General features: G+C 53.3%; 1 protein-coding gene across 1 annotated transcript in view; it reads left to right on the top strand.

The window, feature by feature from the left end:
- The window catches only part of RNF123 (ring finger protein 123), a 46,818-nt gene that overhangs the window by 20,195 nt on the left and 9,695 nt on the right, over positions 1-16,928 (top strand). Inside the window, exons 27-35 of the mRNA XM_084269692.1 lie at positions 2,249-2,426; positions 3,464-3,538; positions 3,737-3,824; positions 4,077-4,164; positions 4,286-4,370; positions 11,500-11,639; positions 11,839-12,027; positions 13,604-13,679; positions 14,294-14,378. Coding sequence (XP_084125818.1) covers positions 2,249-2,426; positions 3,464-3,538; positions 3,737-3,824; positions 4,077-4,164; positions 4,286-4,370; positions 11,500-11,639; positions 11,839-12,027; positions 13,604-13,679; positions 14,294-14,378 — 1,004 coding nt within the window. The remainder of the gene's footprint in view (positions 1-2,248; positions 2,427-3,463; positions 3,539-3,736; positions 3,825-4,076; positions 4,165-4,285; positions 4,371-11,499; positions 11,640-11,838; positions 12,028-13,603; positions 13,680-14,293; positions 14,379-16,928) is intronic.

Below are 16,928 nucleotides of genomic sequence, written 5' to 3' on the forward strand. Positions count from 1 at the left end.
GGTCAGGCTGTGGTTGGCCTTGATCTGAGGGGTCTCTTCCAACCCAGGTGATTCAGTGATTCTGTGATCAGGCCTCTGCACCACGGACAGAAGAGTGCAGGTCAGAGTGAGGGTGAGTTCTCAGGGCTCTAGAGGACAGAGGCTTTGGTGAACTGCTTCCCTGTGTCACAAGGAGCTTTCACTAATGCTGCTCTTCCCGGGATCTGCAGGATGCAAGTCTAGGAGGTTCTGTTCAGGGGTTCTCCCCTTCTTCACTTTCTTTCCATAGAGAAGTGCCTTCTGCCTCATTTTTTGTGCCAGGAAGGAAGACACTTTTCCCTGTGAGTGGAGTGACAGTGGAGTGGCAGCAGGGTCGCTGCACGTGTCCCAGGGTGTAAGCAGAGAGGGGAAGAGCAGCGGTTCCTGTGAAGGCGGCTGGCAGAGCCGCAGCGTCTCACCCTGACTCAGGCTCTTTGCTCATCCCCTGCTGTACTTGCGGGACCGCAGGCTCGGCGCTGCGCAAGCTCTCCCCCCGCATCAGCGCAGCCCATGCTTGCCAGGAAACAAACCTTTCCTCCCAGCCTGCTCCGGGAGGGCCAGAGGCATCGCCAGTGTGCATTGCAGGTACCGCCGCAGTGACCCAGGCAGAAACGCTGTTCCTGTCTCTAGATGATCTATTGTCACATTAAGGGCAGGTGCCGCCTCCCGCCGGGAGAGCGGTGTCACCTTTCTGGGTGAATCAGCAGCGACTGGGACTGAAGGTTGCAGCCATCCCGGCTTGTGCTGCTGGCCTGGCCTGCATGGGCAGCATTCTCTCCCTGGCTCAGGCTGGGAGGCTGCCCCAGGAACCGAGTGAGCTTGTTCTGGAGAGGAATGTGACTGCGTGGAGGAGTTTATCCATGCTGCCTGTACCTTCAGTCATCACACGTCCCCACTGGTTCCCAATGGAGACATCCACCCAGCAGGCTCCTGCATCCATCCCTGGGACCTGTGTGCCATGGAGGGGCACGTCTGTATGAGTGTGGCAAGTGCTGCTGGAGAGAGAGGGACCGGTTCTGTCTAGAGGTGACGTCCTGCTCTATGCTGAGATGTCAGAGCACTGGGGAGGCTGCTCCTTCCTCAGGGGCATTAGTCACTGGATTATTCTGAGCTGAGGGATATGAAAGGGAGTGCTACATCTTAAGAACACCCTTAGTTTTAAAGTGGATCATCCAGCCTTCAAAACATCCCCGTGGGAAGATAATTTCAGCTTATTTTATTACAACACTGTATTTATCCATCACACTGTGGGTAATCACATCTTTGTATCTTCTTGGTGTAGGCTTGCTTCTAGCTTGGCAATACCTGAAATTATGTTTTGAGGTTATCAAGCCTTAGTAAAACCAAATGCAGCTTTCTTTACCTTAAGAGTGTCTGTACAACTGCTTTTTATCCTGATAGCAACAGTTGAGATGTGTGTCAGTGTCAAGATAAAGATGTTTTTTTAGTCAGTGGAGTTGCACTAGTTCAGTCTGATTTACAGAACTCTTGGTTTGTGGGGCTTTTTAATTAGAAATATAACCTTCCTCCATCTATTTTTATGCAAATTGCTGTTGCTTGTGCTATTTCTTGGCATATGAAAAAATATTTCTTCTGTTTGTGGCTTTGTTGGTGCTGATTTTTATAGCTTACAGTTACACAGATGTCCTTAAATTTCCTGGGGTTAATTTAGGACCCCCTGCTTTCTGCTTGGAGGAGCAAGAGGCTGATGTTCCTCAGGACAGTAAATCTGGTTGAATGGCTGGCACAGAATCTGAAAGGCTGTGACTGCCTCTTGCAAAGATCCCAGTTGGTACAAGCTTTCAGCCTGTTCCCATTTAACGCCTGCAAAGGACCAGCTTGCTTCCCAGCAGATGTGTGCTGGGTTTGCTAGTGCTGCCTCCCTTGGGGCAGTGTATGTGGGACTTCTTTGCAGTCAGGCCTGTGTGATCAGACATGCCCTTCCAAGGAGTAGTTCTTGGAGGCTTTCAAAGCTCAGTGAGATAAAGCTGCAGTATGTTGTGCTCTGGGTTGAGGTTGGTGTAGAGATCCATGATTGTTCTTTCCACCTGACACTTCTGTGCCTTGATGAAAAGTCTGAATGGCACAGATGTGGCTCATGAACTCAGAGCAGTGGTCTGAGGAACATCTCAGACATGGAGATATTTCTAGGGCCTGAGTGTGGTGCTGATGTGGTGTTTCTCCAAGCTGGACAAAACTGAATGAAGATTGCTGTGTTCTCTCTGGCCAGGAGAAAATGCAGGATATATACTGGCTGCTGCGAGTGTGCATCCGCACCATCGAGCATGGGGACAGGACGGGCTCGCTGTTCGCGTTCATGCCGGAGTTCTACCTCAGCGTGGCCATGAACAGCTACAGCGCCCTCAAGAACTACTTCAGCCCCGTGAACAGCATGGAGGAGCTGCCGGGTAAGGGCATGGGGACGCCTTGCTGACTCCTGCCTGGTACAGCCTGAAGCAAGTCATGCCCTTACGGTGAGGTTGTGGTAGTTGGGCATCATCCCTTCTGTGTCATTCCTTCTGTGTCCCTTCCTGGTTGTGATGTGCTGCACTGGTATATTATGGTCTGTGTGCTCTGGGGTAGGTGCTGAATGCTGCTCCCTGAGGAGGTACTCGCTGGCTCAGGCAGGGAGCCCGTGCCTTGCCCAAGCCTATTGCAGTGTTGGCTGTAGTGAAAATCACTGCCAGCTATGGATTTTATTTCCAAGAAGGTACCAGGAATGGGCTGGAATGCTGGAAGATGTGATTGCCCTGGCAACACATGCCACTACTGCCTGCTGGTTTCTGGGTGGGAGGAGATACGCTGTGAGAGCAGGATTTGGGACTGCTTTCAAATCCCCTCCCCGCCCCCTGGGATTTGATATGTTCCTATGGAGATGAGCACCCACTTGGTGGCAAGAGGCTGTGTTTAGGTGGATTCCCTCTGTGCGCGTTCTGTGCTTTTCCTGGCTAAGTGATCCCACTGAGCCCTTGGCAAACAGTTCTGTGCTTTCCAGAACCCACGAAGGTAAAAAGAGCTTCTGCTCCCACCAAGACACAGCTAAAGTGTTCACCTCCATTAAGCAGGGGCTGTGCCTGCTGTTCAGGGAGCAGCAGGTTTGAGCGGTAGCAGATTCCTTGAGGGCTTGCAGGCTGGACATAGCTTTTCTGCATAGGTCTTGGGTGTTATTTGTGTTGCTCAGCCTCTTCTGCCTCAGGCTTCTCTCCCTCACCATCCAACTCAACTGCAAGGTTCTATCTTTCTGAGTATCTGCTTCAGGCTCCGCAGGCTGAGCTGATCGTGTCTTCCCAGGTGTCTGTTTGGACAAGTAGACGCACGGCAAAGCTGCAGATAGCTGTAGCAGGAATGAATTCCATGGCCTGTGCCCTGTCCACAGGAATGCTGGGAACACAGGGCTACCTGTGAGGCTGTTGGCATGACCCCTGCTCCCTCCTTCTCTTTGCAGGCTACGAAGAGACCCTGATGCGCCTCGCTGCCATCCTGGCCAAGCATTTTGCTGACTCGAGGATTGTGGGCACAGGTAAAGCTGCACCCCTCTGCTTTGGGGTTCTGTTCAGTCTGGGGTTATTCCTTACCTGCCTGAGCACAAGCATGCTCTCTGCATCAGCCAGGACAATGTGTCTCTCTAAGTGAGGGTCAATCCCTCCCAGGCGCTGGTGTTTGGGTGCTCCCTGGTGTCGTAGGGTGCCTGGCCTAGTTCCTTCTCGTTCCTTCTCAGACATCCGGGACTCCCTGATGCAGGCGTTGGCCAGCTACGTCTGCTACCCCCACTCGCTGCGTGCTGTGGAGAGGATTCCAGAAGAGCAGTAAGTGCTGCCCTGGGTGTTCCTGGGGACCTGGGGCAGGGCTGGGGTGGTGGCAAACCTGGGTGGGGGAGCGGACGGGCTGCCGAGCACTGCTGAGGGTCCAGGAGATGCAGCAGGGTGCTTGAGTTGATTTGGGAGCCTTGTATCACCCTTACACCAGCAGCTTTGCTCTGTGCCACCTCCGTGGGTCCTGCTGCTATTTGATCCCCTGTCCCCAGACCTTCTGGGCTGACCTATGGCCTTGTCTGGCAGGCGGATCTCCATGATGAAGAACCTCCTGGCTCCCTATGAGCAGCGACCCTGGGCGCAGACCAACTGGATCCTCGTCAGGCTGTGGCGGGTAAGCATCCTGCATCCCTGCCCCTCTCAGCCTGGTTGGACACAGAGCATTTCTCTTTCCAGTAGCAGCAAAATCCAGCTGTTTTCCAGCCTCTAAGTTCTTTCCTTACCTCTTTTACCAGGGCTGTGGCTTTGGGTACAGATACACCCGGCTCCCACACCTGCTGAAAACCAAGCCTGAGGATGCCAGCCTGCCCAGCCTGCAGAGTGAGTGGGGCAGGGGATGGCCACTCAGGATTATGAGGGGTGGTGAGGGATAACTAGCCTCTTCCCTAGCAGCTGTCTCTACTGTAGGCCAGGCCAGCTTGTGAGAGCTGTTGAAGTAGGGGGATTCTGGCCGAATACCCAGGCTGGACCTTCACAGCTAGCATTTCCTTTCCTGGACACGCCCAGCCTCTGAACTGACTGGTGACCCTTCTGTTTGCAGGGCGATGGGTTAGATCCATTGTAAGGAGGGGTTCTGCCCTTCAAGGGAGAGGAGAGAGGCCCAGGGCTCCATCCTTACTAGAGCTTGACACCAAAGTGTAAGCTTGGAAGAGGGCTCTCTGATGTCCACAGCAAGCAGCTGCTGTGGGGAAGAGTTGGCGAGTATGCCAAGCAGTGGGTACCCTGTGAGAGGGGGTGGGTGCCCAAGGAGGCAGGGCCCTGGACAAGATCACAAGCAGGCATCTGTCTTGGAGCCTGGCAGAGCCTGTCCTGGCTTTGGCACTGCAGATTGGTTCTCAGCACTGTCACCACACTGAGGGATTCCTTGTCTCTGTTGTGGCAGAGAAAGATGTTGGGAGGAGAAGGTACCTTTCTTGAGTTGAAGAGCACATCCCCAGCTTCACCCTTGCAGTGTCTGGGCTTGTCCAGATACATTCCTGACCCCCAACCCCTCCTGCCCTGCTTGGAAAAGGGTTTGTGCCAGACCTTGCTCTTGGAGAGCTGCATGGGAATGGAGGATAGGGTGCTGCAGCCTGAAACGGGCAGGTGCCATGTGGAGGTGCGTACTGAGCCCCATCCAGTGGGGAGAGCGGCCTGTCTCTGTTTTAACAGCATTCTTGTTCTCTTTCTCTCTCCCCTGTGAGTGCCCAGGAGATCTCTCTGTTGCTAGTTTCCAGAGTAAGTTTGTTGTGTGACCCTCTTGTGTCTGGTGAAGTAGCTTTAGAGACCTCCCTCCTTACCCCCTCTGTTTAGAGAGACCTTTATCTGGGGGGCAGAGGGCTTTACACAGTGATCATTGTTTACAGTTACACCCTGGAGAGATGCCAGGCAGGCTGGTGCCCACATGGCAGCCTCTGAAGCTGTGTCATGGACCCGCTTTTGCACCTATTTAATCAGGGTTACCCCTGGAGTCAGAGCCCTGCTGCAGGCTGTGCCAGCCGTGGGTTCATCTCTCCTTGGAGTATGGGGAACCCCTGGTGCCCATGGAGAAGGGACCTTCTGACTGCCCCTTTGCCCTCCTGCTGCACAAGCAAAGCCCCAGGTGGCTGCCACCAGTCCTGTGAGATGGTGACCAAGCTTCCCCCATCCCAGGGAGCTCTGTGGCAGGAGCCAGAGGTCCTCAGTGTTTGAGGCCTCTTTCCACTCATCTCCGGGTGGCTCCGCACAGTCTGAGCCTGGAGTGGTCTGGGCTGGCTCCTGGGATTGCTATTTTAAGGTGCAACCAAATCAATAATGAATGCTGACTTAATTGAAGAGGGACAGGGGACTCAGAGGTGTCCTTGAGATGCTGTCCAGGGAAGGAGGAGGAGATGACCTCCCTGACTTCTCACCCATCAGTCTTCACCTTGTTGCAGTTTAAGCGTTGGCAGGGACAAGGGGACAAACTGCTGAGCTGAGGGAAATCCCTGATTGTCACTCTGCTTCCACCAGCCAGCCTGAAAGGACCTTGGGCAACCAGCTCTTCTCTGGTGCTCCAGCCCTGTCCTGCTTTGGGGATGCTTCCCTGGAGGACTGCACAGGCTGCAGAGTGGGCTGGCCTGCCTCAGAGGGTCCATGAGACACGCAGGGCACCTGATCCCCTGCGCTGCCTTTTGCCTGCGCTCACCATCTGCCGGGGTTCCTACAGCCCGCGGACGGGAGCGGCTCGGAGAGGCCGCGTGTGTTCCTGCCCGCTCCCCGGGCTGCGCCGTAGCCCCGCTGGCACCGAACAGCTCTCAGGCAGGCAGGGCTCTGCCTCTGGAGATACAGAGGCTCCGTTCAGAGGCGGGGGCAGCTCTGGTCGTCGGCTGCTGTAGGAACGTGTTTGGCTTTCATCGTGGCTTGTGGGCCGGGCCGGGTGCTGTTACGGCACGCACCCGCTGAGCAGCAGCAGTGGCCCTGTGCCAGGCCCAGCTGGTTTTGCTTTTACTGAGCTGCAGGGTGGCTTGAGGTTGCAGCACAGGGTTCCTCTGCCCCAGGTCTTCCACCCACATCTGCATCAAGTGATGAAGGGTAGGTGGATGAAACCGTGAGATCATCTGCCTGAGCTGTTATGCAATGTGGGCCAGAGGATTCACCCACTCCTCCTTCCCAAGTCCAGCAAATTGCCTAAGCTAAAGAAGTCTCTCAGGAAGAAATCCAGTCTCGATCTGACAACACCAAATTGTCAGCTGGTGGCAGTTGAAATGTGCAAGGCCTTCTGATGGTGGTTCCTTACTCTTGGAAATGAATACATTGCTTTTTCCTGATGGGAACGTGTCTAACCTCATCTGCTGTCTCCCACTGCTGCTGCTCTGCCATTCCTGGCTGTGTTAAACTCTGTGGTACAAAACAAAGTGTTGTGTACTGGGGTCAACACTTCTTGGGCCTTTTTAAAGGTAAAAATAAACTGCAGCCTCTGTCTTGCTGAGGCAGGGGGTTTGCTTTTCTGTTCCCCCTTCCCTTGTTTTTAGCAGCCCTGGAGGTGCCAGTGTCATGCTGGCTGGAACACCTCCCTCATCTGCTGCTCATGGAGCCAAAACTTGCATTAGCCTGTGTGCCAGTGCTTTGCTTTGGAGGCACAGGGGAGTCCCAGGCGTGTGCTGGGGCATCCTGATGCCTTGCACTCAGCCTTATTGATATCTCATCCCCTGAATGCCACTTGCTTTCCATTGCATTTCACCATGCAATGTTCACTTGGGTCCCTTCCAAACACACCTTTGAACAGGGGGAGTTTACTGGTGATGTGGATCGCTGCATGCCCAGCTTACCTCTTTAACCGCTGTTTCATCAGTCCAGCAGCCTCTGAGCAGCAGCTGCTTCACATCCACACCCGGATCCTCGCAGAAACTCAGATGAGCAGTGGGTGGAACCCCTCTGCATCTTGAGTCTGGTCCATCTGGGTCTTTCCTCCTCTGTGCTCCCAGCTCTACTGTAAATGCTGCAGCATCCAGAGACCCCTTTGGGCTGCTGGCCAAGAAGTCTCACAGAATAGCCCTGTTATAAATCTTCCTAGGTCATTAACAAACTGTAAAGTACATAATTATCTTCCTGTGATGAACGCACATGACCCTGCTTCTTCATAGTTATCTAGTAGGAGCACTTATTGAAGGCTTCCGCTTCATCTGCTTTATTAATTTTTAACTCTATTAATGGGCCTGTGTTTCTTTCACCTCTTCTCCTTCTATTACCCCTCTTCTTGCTTTCATCTGCCACCATTTGTTGTTTATTATGTTCACTTTACATTTGAACTTCATCCTGGCCTTGGTGAACCTTTTAACCTAAGGTGCTTGCTGCAGCACTGGGGATTTTTGGCTGCCCAATAATCTTCTTAAAGAACACTCTGTTTTTATTCACTATTTTCCCTCCACCTAGATTTGGGGCTTTTTTTTCCTCCTCTGACTATTTTGTTTATGTTGTTGTAGGGAAGTTTCTGTTGTGGAAACATCAGCTGTATCTATAACCACTTGGGGCCATGCTCTGTTGCCCACATTGAATGTATTGAGGTCATAATTTCTGGCCTTGGAAAACCACTGATTCCTATTCCAATGACTGATCTTTGTCTGTTGTACTGAAGGCTAAGCCAAGATTGAGTGGCTTTTGTAGTAAGAAGTTAGAAGTCTTAGAAATGCTAGCAACATACTGCTGTCTAGATCAAGAAAATAACCACATCAGTATCCACAGGCTCCTTGGGAAATGATGTCCCTGTCTGAAATGGTGCACATGAGGGCTCTTGCATTACCCAGGAGGGCAGTGGTAACTGGGACGTAAGTGGAAATACCTCAGCAAAGGTAGATTTCTTGCAGAGGAAGATGAATGCAGGGCCAGGGTCTAACACCATGCTAGGTTTGTAGATACCACTACTGACTGCCCCCTGGGGAATCTGATCTGGGAACTCAGGCAAGGAACAAAGCTGGTCTTGCTGTAGCTCAGGGCTGGTTCCTTATGTTGATTTCAAAGACCAGCAGTGATCACAGCGTCTCTAGATTCAGAATCCTCTTAGGAGCAACACTGCTCTGTGGTGTTACCTTAAAACAAAACAAAAAAAAAAACCCTAGATAACTGTGGAGATGTTTTGACAAGAGGCACCACTTCTTAATGCATTTAGAGGCTGGCACGGTCTTTGACAGCAGCAGAGAAAGCATTTAAGAACCTGGACTTGGAGGTTTGGAGCAAATTCACACCACTTATTGGAAAAAGACCATGAGGAAATAGTCATTGGCTAAAAGTCAGGGCAAAGCAAGTTATTACAAGCATAGGAGCATCCTTCAAGAAGCCAAAGCTCCCTTGGTGAAAGAGGCTTTGGCCACAGACCAACGGAACGTCACGTCTTGCAGAGCTCAGCTCTGAGGAGTGGTGATCCCTGTCTAGAACTGCTCTGGCACTCGAGGGCTGGAAGGAGGCTGATCTGTCAGCAGTTTTAAGGGGAAAAAACACTTTTCACATGATGAAAGGAGGTTGGAGAAAAGACAAACACAAAAGCTCTCGCCTGTGAAAGCACCTTCCACTTCCAAATGTCCAGGAGATGAAACATAGCTGGAGTTCAGCACTGCCAGCTGTGAAGTGGTGAATGCAGAGGGAAAATGAGATGCAAAAGCAGTGGGCAGTGAGCTGAGCATGACCCTCAGAGACAGGATTGCAGGGTGGGTCCCTTGGACCTCTCTATGCACCCTCCTGAGAAAAAAGCCTGGGTATTCTGGGTGTGACCTCCCCAGGGCCAAGCAAAGAGGTGGCACCTTTCCTTGATCTGCTGAGCACATCCTCCTACTGTCACCCACCTCTTAGTTGTAGGGAGAGCCCTCACCTGGCCCCTGTTCAAAAATACAACATCCCTTTATGCAATGGTGCCCAGACCCTTGTTTTCCCAGCCAGGACTGACGTTTAGAGTGATCCTACCCCAGATGTAGAATTTTCTCCTTCTTATTGAACATGACCAGGGTTATTTCCTAATCCTCAAGTTTCTCAGGGTGCCTCTGGCATGTCAGACAAAGCCCCTTGTTTGGTGTCATCTGCAAAGTTATTAAGGGTGTGCTGTGCCTCATTGTCCATCACTGACAGAGAAGACAATGAGATGGGCTCCAGTGTTGACTCCCAGGCTTCTCCACTTGCATCTTACAACCTTTTGCTGTTCTTGAGGTTCTTTACTCTCATAAAAGGGCTGTCTGTCCTTGCATTGTCATCCTGTTGTAACCTTTTGGAAAAGACCATCTTGATGCCCAGTCAAAGGAACGAATTACACACCAGTGGTTATGAGGAAAGGAAAACAGAATGGAACAAAAACACAGTTGCCCTTGCACAGATCTGCCACATGCTTGTGCTTGTGCTGTGTGCTCCTGATTCCACCTCTCCAAAGAAAATCTGGGAGAACCATTGAGGCTGAGGGAGGAATGGTAAGGAGGACAAAGATGTGACAGTTTGTATATGAGAAACCGCACAGGCTGGAGCTGTTCCCATGTCAAAGACTATCCTAACAGGCTGAAATCATGGCTAACTGGAGGAAGTGGTTGGAGAGCAGCATCCCAATGTCTCTCCCACCGGAAAGAGAGGGTTGCAGAGACTAAATATTATCAAATACAGAGAGTAGGAGCCAAGCTCAAATCCCAGTTCCTCCTGCTGCACGCACAGCTGTGAAATCTTGCTCCAGGACACATTTGATGACAAAGGCAAGAAATCACTGAGGACCACTAAATACGTGAAAAAAACATCTGCCCTGGGCAGTCCCTGAGCCATAGGGATGGGAAGGTACTTGCAGGTGGGAGTAGGACATCAAAAACGTCTGTTGTGATGAAATCCCTCCCAAAGATGTGCTTTTAGGCAGGATCAAAACCAGGGCACAGGCCTGCCTGGAGTGATTTGCACTGTGAGATGTTAGCACGTGTCCTCCATAACAACAGAAGCTCGTTGCACTTGTTAGTGGGTATTTACAGAATAATTTCTCCTGTTCCTGGTTGAGCTGATGGGGTCCTGCTGTGCCTCTCTGGCTTTGCTAATCCCAGCTAGCAATCTGTCTGTAGTTATGCCTGGAGCCGTAGGGATGTGATAGAGGTCCATGCTGGCCTTTGGAGCAGGCTGCTGTAGTCACCTGCTGTAGTCATAGCGTGGCTTGGTCCTCTGAGCACCACAGTGCTGGTGCTGCCAGAGTTGACCAACTGCTCTTACTAACGGCTTTGAGTGGAGGGAAAAGTAGTTAGATTGGAGGTTTTTTCCCTGTATTTAGTATATCTGCTCAAGATTCTTTGTCTAAGCCCTGAATTTTAGCCTGTGGGTTGAACTCTCATACCTTTCCCTTGTAGTGTAGAATGCTTTTGTGAGCTTCTTGCTGACAGCGGGTCCTTCTACCGGTGAGAAGCACCCATCCCATTTGTGCTGCCCTCCTTTCCCTGCCCGCCTGTGGGGACCAGTACCCCATGCAGCCCTGACTGTGTTTCCCAGCTGCTGGGTTTGACCCTGCCTGTGCTTTTGATAGTGGAAAACCCCAGAAATGAGATGGGGATGTGTCTGTTCTGGGGCTTCACCTGGCCGGGTAGCATAGCCAGCCCTGCCTGCCTGAGCCTGCTGAGGGCAGAACCAGCCCCAGCTCCAGGCAGAAGCTTCTCAGGAGTGGGACTTGCTTGGTTCCTTCCTCCCCAGACATGAGCAGGCATGGCCACATGAGGCCAGGGGTGACAGTGCTGGTTTGGGGCAGCTGCTGCCACGCTGGTATCAAGAGAAATTAATGCTGAGCTGACTGTGGGCATTGTGTGGAGCCGAGCAGGAGGGATGCTGAGCTGCAGGGCAGTGCTCCCATGCACGTGGGCAGCAGTGAGCACGCAGGGCTCTTCCCTAGTTAATTCAGGCTGGCGTAGCGAAAAAGTGCTTAGAGGGCTGACAGGGGAGATCTCTGCTCAGAACAGTCCTTTTGCACCCCACTGCAGGGGACCAGGCCACTGAACCTGTCACCATCTGATTTCAGAACCGTGTCCCTCCACCCTGCTGCAGCAGCACATGGCAGTCCTGCTCCGCAGCGACCGCGACTTGGCCCCCAGCTTTCTCAACAGTGTCCTCAACCAGCTGAACTGGGCTTTCTCCGAGTTCATTGGCATGATTCAAGAGGTGAGTGTGCTGCTGGGGGCTGAGGGGTCCAGCACTCAGTGAGTGCCTCTGTCCTGCATACAGCGAGGTTCAAGACATGACTCCTGGGGGTGAGAGCACAGTGATTCCTGTGTGCACTTGTGAGCCAAACTGGGCTGGGGGGTTGTGTCCCTCCTTCTGGGAAGGGGCACCTTGTTAAGCTGTCTCCATTGCTTGGCAGATCCAGCAGGCAGCAGAGCGCTTGGAGAGGAATTTTGTGGACAGCCGCCAGCTGAAGGTGTGTGCCACCTGCTTCGACCTGTCCGTGAGCTTGCTCAGGGTGCTGGAAATGACCGTCACGCTGGCGCCGGAGATCTTTCTCGACTGGAATCGCCCTTCCTCAGAGCTGCTGCTTCGGAGGCTTGCCCAGGTATCACCCTTCAGCAGGGTTGGAAAAGCACACAGTCCCGCTCTGAGGGACGTGGGGGCCCCTCTGCGCTCCCTCCAGATGTGCTGTGAAGTGGGGGCTCCTGATGCAAGTGCTGTAATACTTAAAGCTGCTGCCGCAAACCCAGTTGCTGCAGAACAAGTGGTATTTCCTAAAGTATCTACATGTCAGCTGCTCCCCCACCCTTGCAAGTAGTCTGGCCACAGCTATTTAAATCCTCCTTGGGAGAGGTATGGTAGGGCCAGATTCTTCCACTTACCAAATGTTCCTGGCACAAGCAGTGCCATGAAATCTGAAGAGGAGATGTGCTACGTCTGAACAGAGCGCTGGTGGGGGTGTAGCTGGCTTCAGAGGGAGCATGTCCCAGTGTTTTAGCAGGCATCTTGGTCCTTTATCCATAAGTCTTAGACTGTGGTACCAGACACCTCCACTTTCCTGCTAGGGTGACCAGGACAGCCCCGTTGCCACCCACAGTGCCCCTTAGGCTGCAGTAAACTAGTTTCTATCCTAAAGCATGATCAGCTCTGGAAAGCCCTGAGTACAGGCTGCTTGTCCAGCTAGGAGTCAGGTGGGGAGCAGTCAGAGAAACCTTACCTACACTGCAAGGGATGCTCCAAGGGTTGAGGCTTAGGGGTCCAAGCACGTGGTCAGAGCAAAACACACTGGGGTCTAGTCCACCATCTTGGGGTAGTACTTAGCCTAGGATCCTGGGATTTTCCCTGGGCAGGGGAGCCTGAACAGGTGGTTTGGGCAAGCAGGGGGCTAGCCAGGGTGCTGCAGCATCCCCCTCCCATCCTGGTGCTGCTACCAAGCTGTGCCCCACCGCTGCCAGCGCCTCCAGAGGCGTGCAGAGCTCTGCTCTTTGTGCATGAGGGCAGAAGGAGGAGGGGTGCTGCATCTGAGGCATGGTGCACAGCCTGCAGCAGCTGTGTCAAGCATGGGGCGGTCAAGCCCCCTGCTCACCCCACCAGGGGTTTGGGTGAGAGCTAACAATGGCTAATTAAGTGTCTTTAGAGTTGCTTCTTTCTGTGCTGGTCATAAGCAGAAATTTCTGCCTGTGGTGATGATCTGTCAAGCAGAGACGCAGATTTCTCTCTGCACTCATCCTGTGCTTCAGGGCTGTCCTGCTGCCAGCTCCAGGCAGGGCAGGACCTGGGTCGTGCTTCACCCCGCTGACACTGCTTTGCCCAGCAGCAGGTACCAGCTTGCTCTTCACAGGCTGTGGCTGTCCTAGGGACTGCAGCTTCTGCTTGCCAAGAGCTTTTATCCACAGATGTAGCTTGGCATCTGTACGTGAGATTCAGATTTAGGCAGAAGGTGCTGAGATTCAGGTGTCTTGACCTCAGACTGACTCTTCCCTTGGTGGCACAACCACTGTGGTGTGGTGTCACCTCCCCGCTTGCCACGGCCAAGTTAGGATGGTGCTGTGAGCCTCCCTCTGCATGTCCACCAGCTCCTGGGCACACAGAACATGCTGCTCCAGAGCATGCCCTTTGGATGCTGCTCACAGGGAGCCCCATCCCGAAAACACAAACCCTCTCTGCTTTTCCCTACACAGCTCTTGAACCAGGTGCTGAACCGTGTGACAGCTGAAAGGAACTTGTTTGACAGAGTGGTCAACCTCCGCCTGCCAGGTGAGTCCCTGTGTTAACTCTCTGTCCCTCTCCATTGGAAATGTGCCCTTGGGAGTGAGGGATGGTCTGTACTGAGTGTCAGTGCAGAGCTGTACTGGGGTCAGTGGTTCCCTGCCTGGGAGCCACTCTGGGCCCACAGACTGCCATGGTGGTGCTGTCTTCAGAAGCCAAGTAAATTCTCCAGGTGGATGTGAACATCAGTGCTCTTCCTAGGCCCTTGGCCTCTCTGCCCAACAGCTCCAGTTCCCTCTAGGATCCATGTCCTCATAAGACAGCTGATGCATGTGTCTGGTTGTCCACAGTGGAAGTGGTAGCTGTGCTGTGCTTGGGTGGGGAAAGGCTCAAAGCCCTGGGCAGGTTGCAGTTTGGGGAGCAGCCTGGTTGCTGTGCTTGCATTGAAAAAACTGCACCCTGAATTGCTAGGGGAAGCTGTTTGGGTGTGCTCCACTGTGAAAGCAGTGCCCAAGTCTGGGGGCTCTTCTGTCTGTGATGAAATCCACAGCCCCACCAGAGAGACCAAGTCATAGTCCCTCCCTCCTGGACTGCTCCACCACCAAGCCTGTGGTGCAGCCCCACTCTGCCTGCGGCTCTCATGTTTCTTTTTGCTTCCATAGGGCTGGAGAGCGTGGACCATTACCCAATCCTTGTGGCTGTGACAGGGATACTGGTCCGGCTGCTTGTGGACACTGATGTTCAGGGGTGAGTGGCTTTTGACTTCTGAACCACTGAGTTGCTGCATGAGGCATTGCTTTGGGTGCTGCAGCAGTCAGTGCCATGGGACATGTCGCAGGAGCGATGTGAGGCGTGGGGACCAGAGTGAGGAGAGACAGAGCTGCCTCCCAGTGCTACTGCTGGGCCCAAAACTCCTTTCTGTGGTGCAGGAAAGCCCTTGTGTGATGCTGGCTGCTCTCAGGGGTTGTGTGTGCTGATGTGAAAGAGTGGGGTTGATGTGGTGACACAAAGTGCTTCCACACACTGTGCTGGATGCAGGGGGGTTCACTGGAGCTATGTGTGCGTCTCGGGGGTTCATCAAAACATGCACAGAGCTCTCTGGCTGCCCAGATCTGTAGCACAAGGGTGAGACAGGTCCTGCCCAGGTGCTTATGTGATGCTGGTTTTTGAATGAAGATAAATCCTGTCCTTACGGTACCCAGTTATTCAGAGAGACAGCGCTGGAGGGGGAGATGTGGCTGGACAAAGTCTGTGTCCACCTGCTTGTACCAAGTCCTGCAGATAGGCTCATGCTGATGCCCTCTGCAGCCCGGCCTTCGCTCTCTCCCAGAGGCATTTGTAGGTGTCTTGCCCAGCCACGGTGCTGTGTAGGGTGCTGTGGGAATTGGGGCTCTTCTGTCTGCGCTGCCCACCCTGCTCGTTTTCACGGTTGCTGAACGTGATAGTCTCTGGCTTTGCAGAGAGCGGAGCCCCATCTGGCCGAGCGGCTCAGCCCTGCAGCCAGTCTTTCAGCTGCTTCTCTCAAGGACTCAACATTGTACACAAATATATCTAATTATATCCTGCCTCCCGTGGCCGCTGTACCAGTCTCACAGCCCCAAGCGTGACAGTGCCAAGAGCTTAGCACAAGGTCACTGATTGGTGGCCTTTCTGGACTCTGAATGAATCCTGCTCCCTGGAAAGGGCAAACATTGTGAATTTGATGCCACAACTAGACATTTCTTCCTGGAAAGGAGGGGGAGGTGATAAAGCAGTTCCCTGCATGCCAGGCAGGATGAGAAGTCCTTCTGTGGCTCCCTGTCCCTTGAACATCTGTCCCAGGCCAGGTCGCTCGTAGAGACAAAGCAGCACAGGGATAAACCTCTTCCTCTGGCCCTCGGTGTGGCAAACTGAGGAGCCCTAGGACAGTGTGTGGGGAGTTCTGGGGAGACAAAAAGCTTCCAGGTTCTGTCTCCCTTGCCCAGAAAGCAAACTGTGCTTTTGGTTAGTGAAAACACAGTCAGCTAGTGTCAGAGGGGCTCTGCATGGCCAAGCAGCACTATCCCCTGTCTGCCAGCAGCATCCTCCACGCCTCGAGCACCGGCAGGCTGCGTGGTTGCAAACCACAGGTGCCCTATCCTATGGTGTACAGTTGGGAAGGGGCAATTGCTGATCTTTAAAAGCTTTGTGGTCACCTCCTTGGGCACTGGGAAGCAGGAATAAATATGAAACAGGGGAATGATGCGAGAAAAGCATCATGTCCCTGTGGTGAAGCACTCTGCCTAGGCAGTGCTGGAAGCAGGTAGAAACCTCTTCAGGTCCCAGCTGGCAACTCCCAGATTGCCAGATTTCATTAGGAGTTTGCTTGTAGGAACTCCTGAGTGGGAGCACCCAGGACATTAGCTGTTGCCCTGACTGGTTCCCTGATAAGAGGCTCTGTCAGGAGCCTGGATGATTTCCTTGGCTTGGCTGTGGCTTTTCTGGTTGCTTCTAACCCAGCAAGCACAGGCCGTGCCAGTATCTCATCGGAAGGTGCTGCTCTGCCATGGGACAGGGAGGACAGGCGTGTCTGGTGGTGGAGGAGTTACATCCCATTTATGGGACTAAAACATTTCAGCCGGGAAGGGTGGGAGTAAGGAGGGCTGGGGCCCTGCCGACTCATCCAGCCGTGGTATCAGGATGCAGTTGGATGCCTCAGCTGCTCTTTGCCCAGCACAGGATGCTCAGCCAGGCATCAAGTCCTCTTGCTGTGTGCTCTTGGCACCAGACAGAGCCATTAAGCACAGGGAAGGGACCGTTGCCCAGGCGGGGATGTGATGAGACGGTTGGTACGTTGCACACCTCAGTCCCTGGGTGGAGCAGGCCCTGCTTGTGAGAGAGACGAGAGGCCTCAGTGGGTCTGACAGGGCAGCTGGTGCTGGTAAATGAAAGCTTCAGTGCTCTCCCCATCTGGCCTTACTGGTCTTTATAAAGCCTCCATGGGTCATTTACTGCAACTCCCAAATGCTTGCTGGGGGCTGGAGGGTGGAAAGGAAAAGCTTTTGTTGATAACCAGAGCATTCTTGGAGGGCGGAGGGCTTGAACAAAAGAGTGAGGCCTGGGGATTTCATGACACAGCTCCCTCAGAGGACGTAACGAGTCTTGCAAACAGAGGCAGAGGAGCATTAGAGCAGGTCACAGGTGAGGGGGCTGCTAGCTCAGATTGGGGTCCCTCAGAAGAGGGTCTTCTGGTTCCCAAACAGGAGCTGTGTTTCCCAGCAGAGCAGCTGCCTGTCCCTCAAGGGCTTGCCGTTCGGGAGCTCAGCCTCATCGGCCGGC

The sequence above is a fragment of the Gallinula chloropus genome (assembly GCF_964237585.1).
Source record: "Gallinula chloropus genome assembly, chromosome: 12".
Lineage (NCBI taxonomy): Eukaryota > Metazoa > Chordata > Aves > Gruiformes > Rallidae > Gallinula > Gallinula chloropus.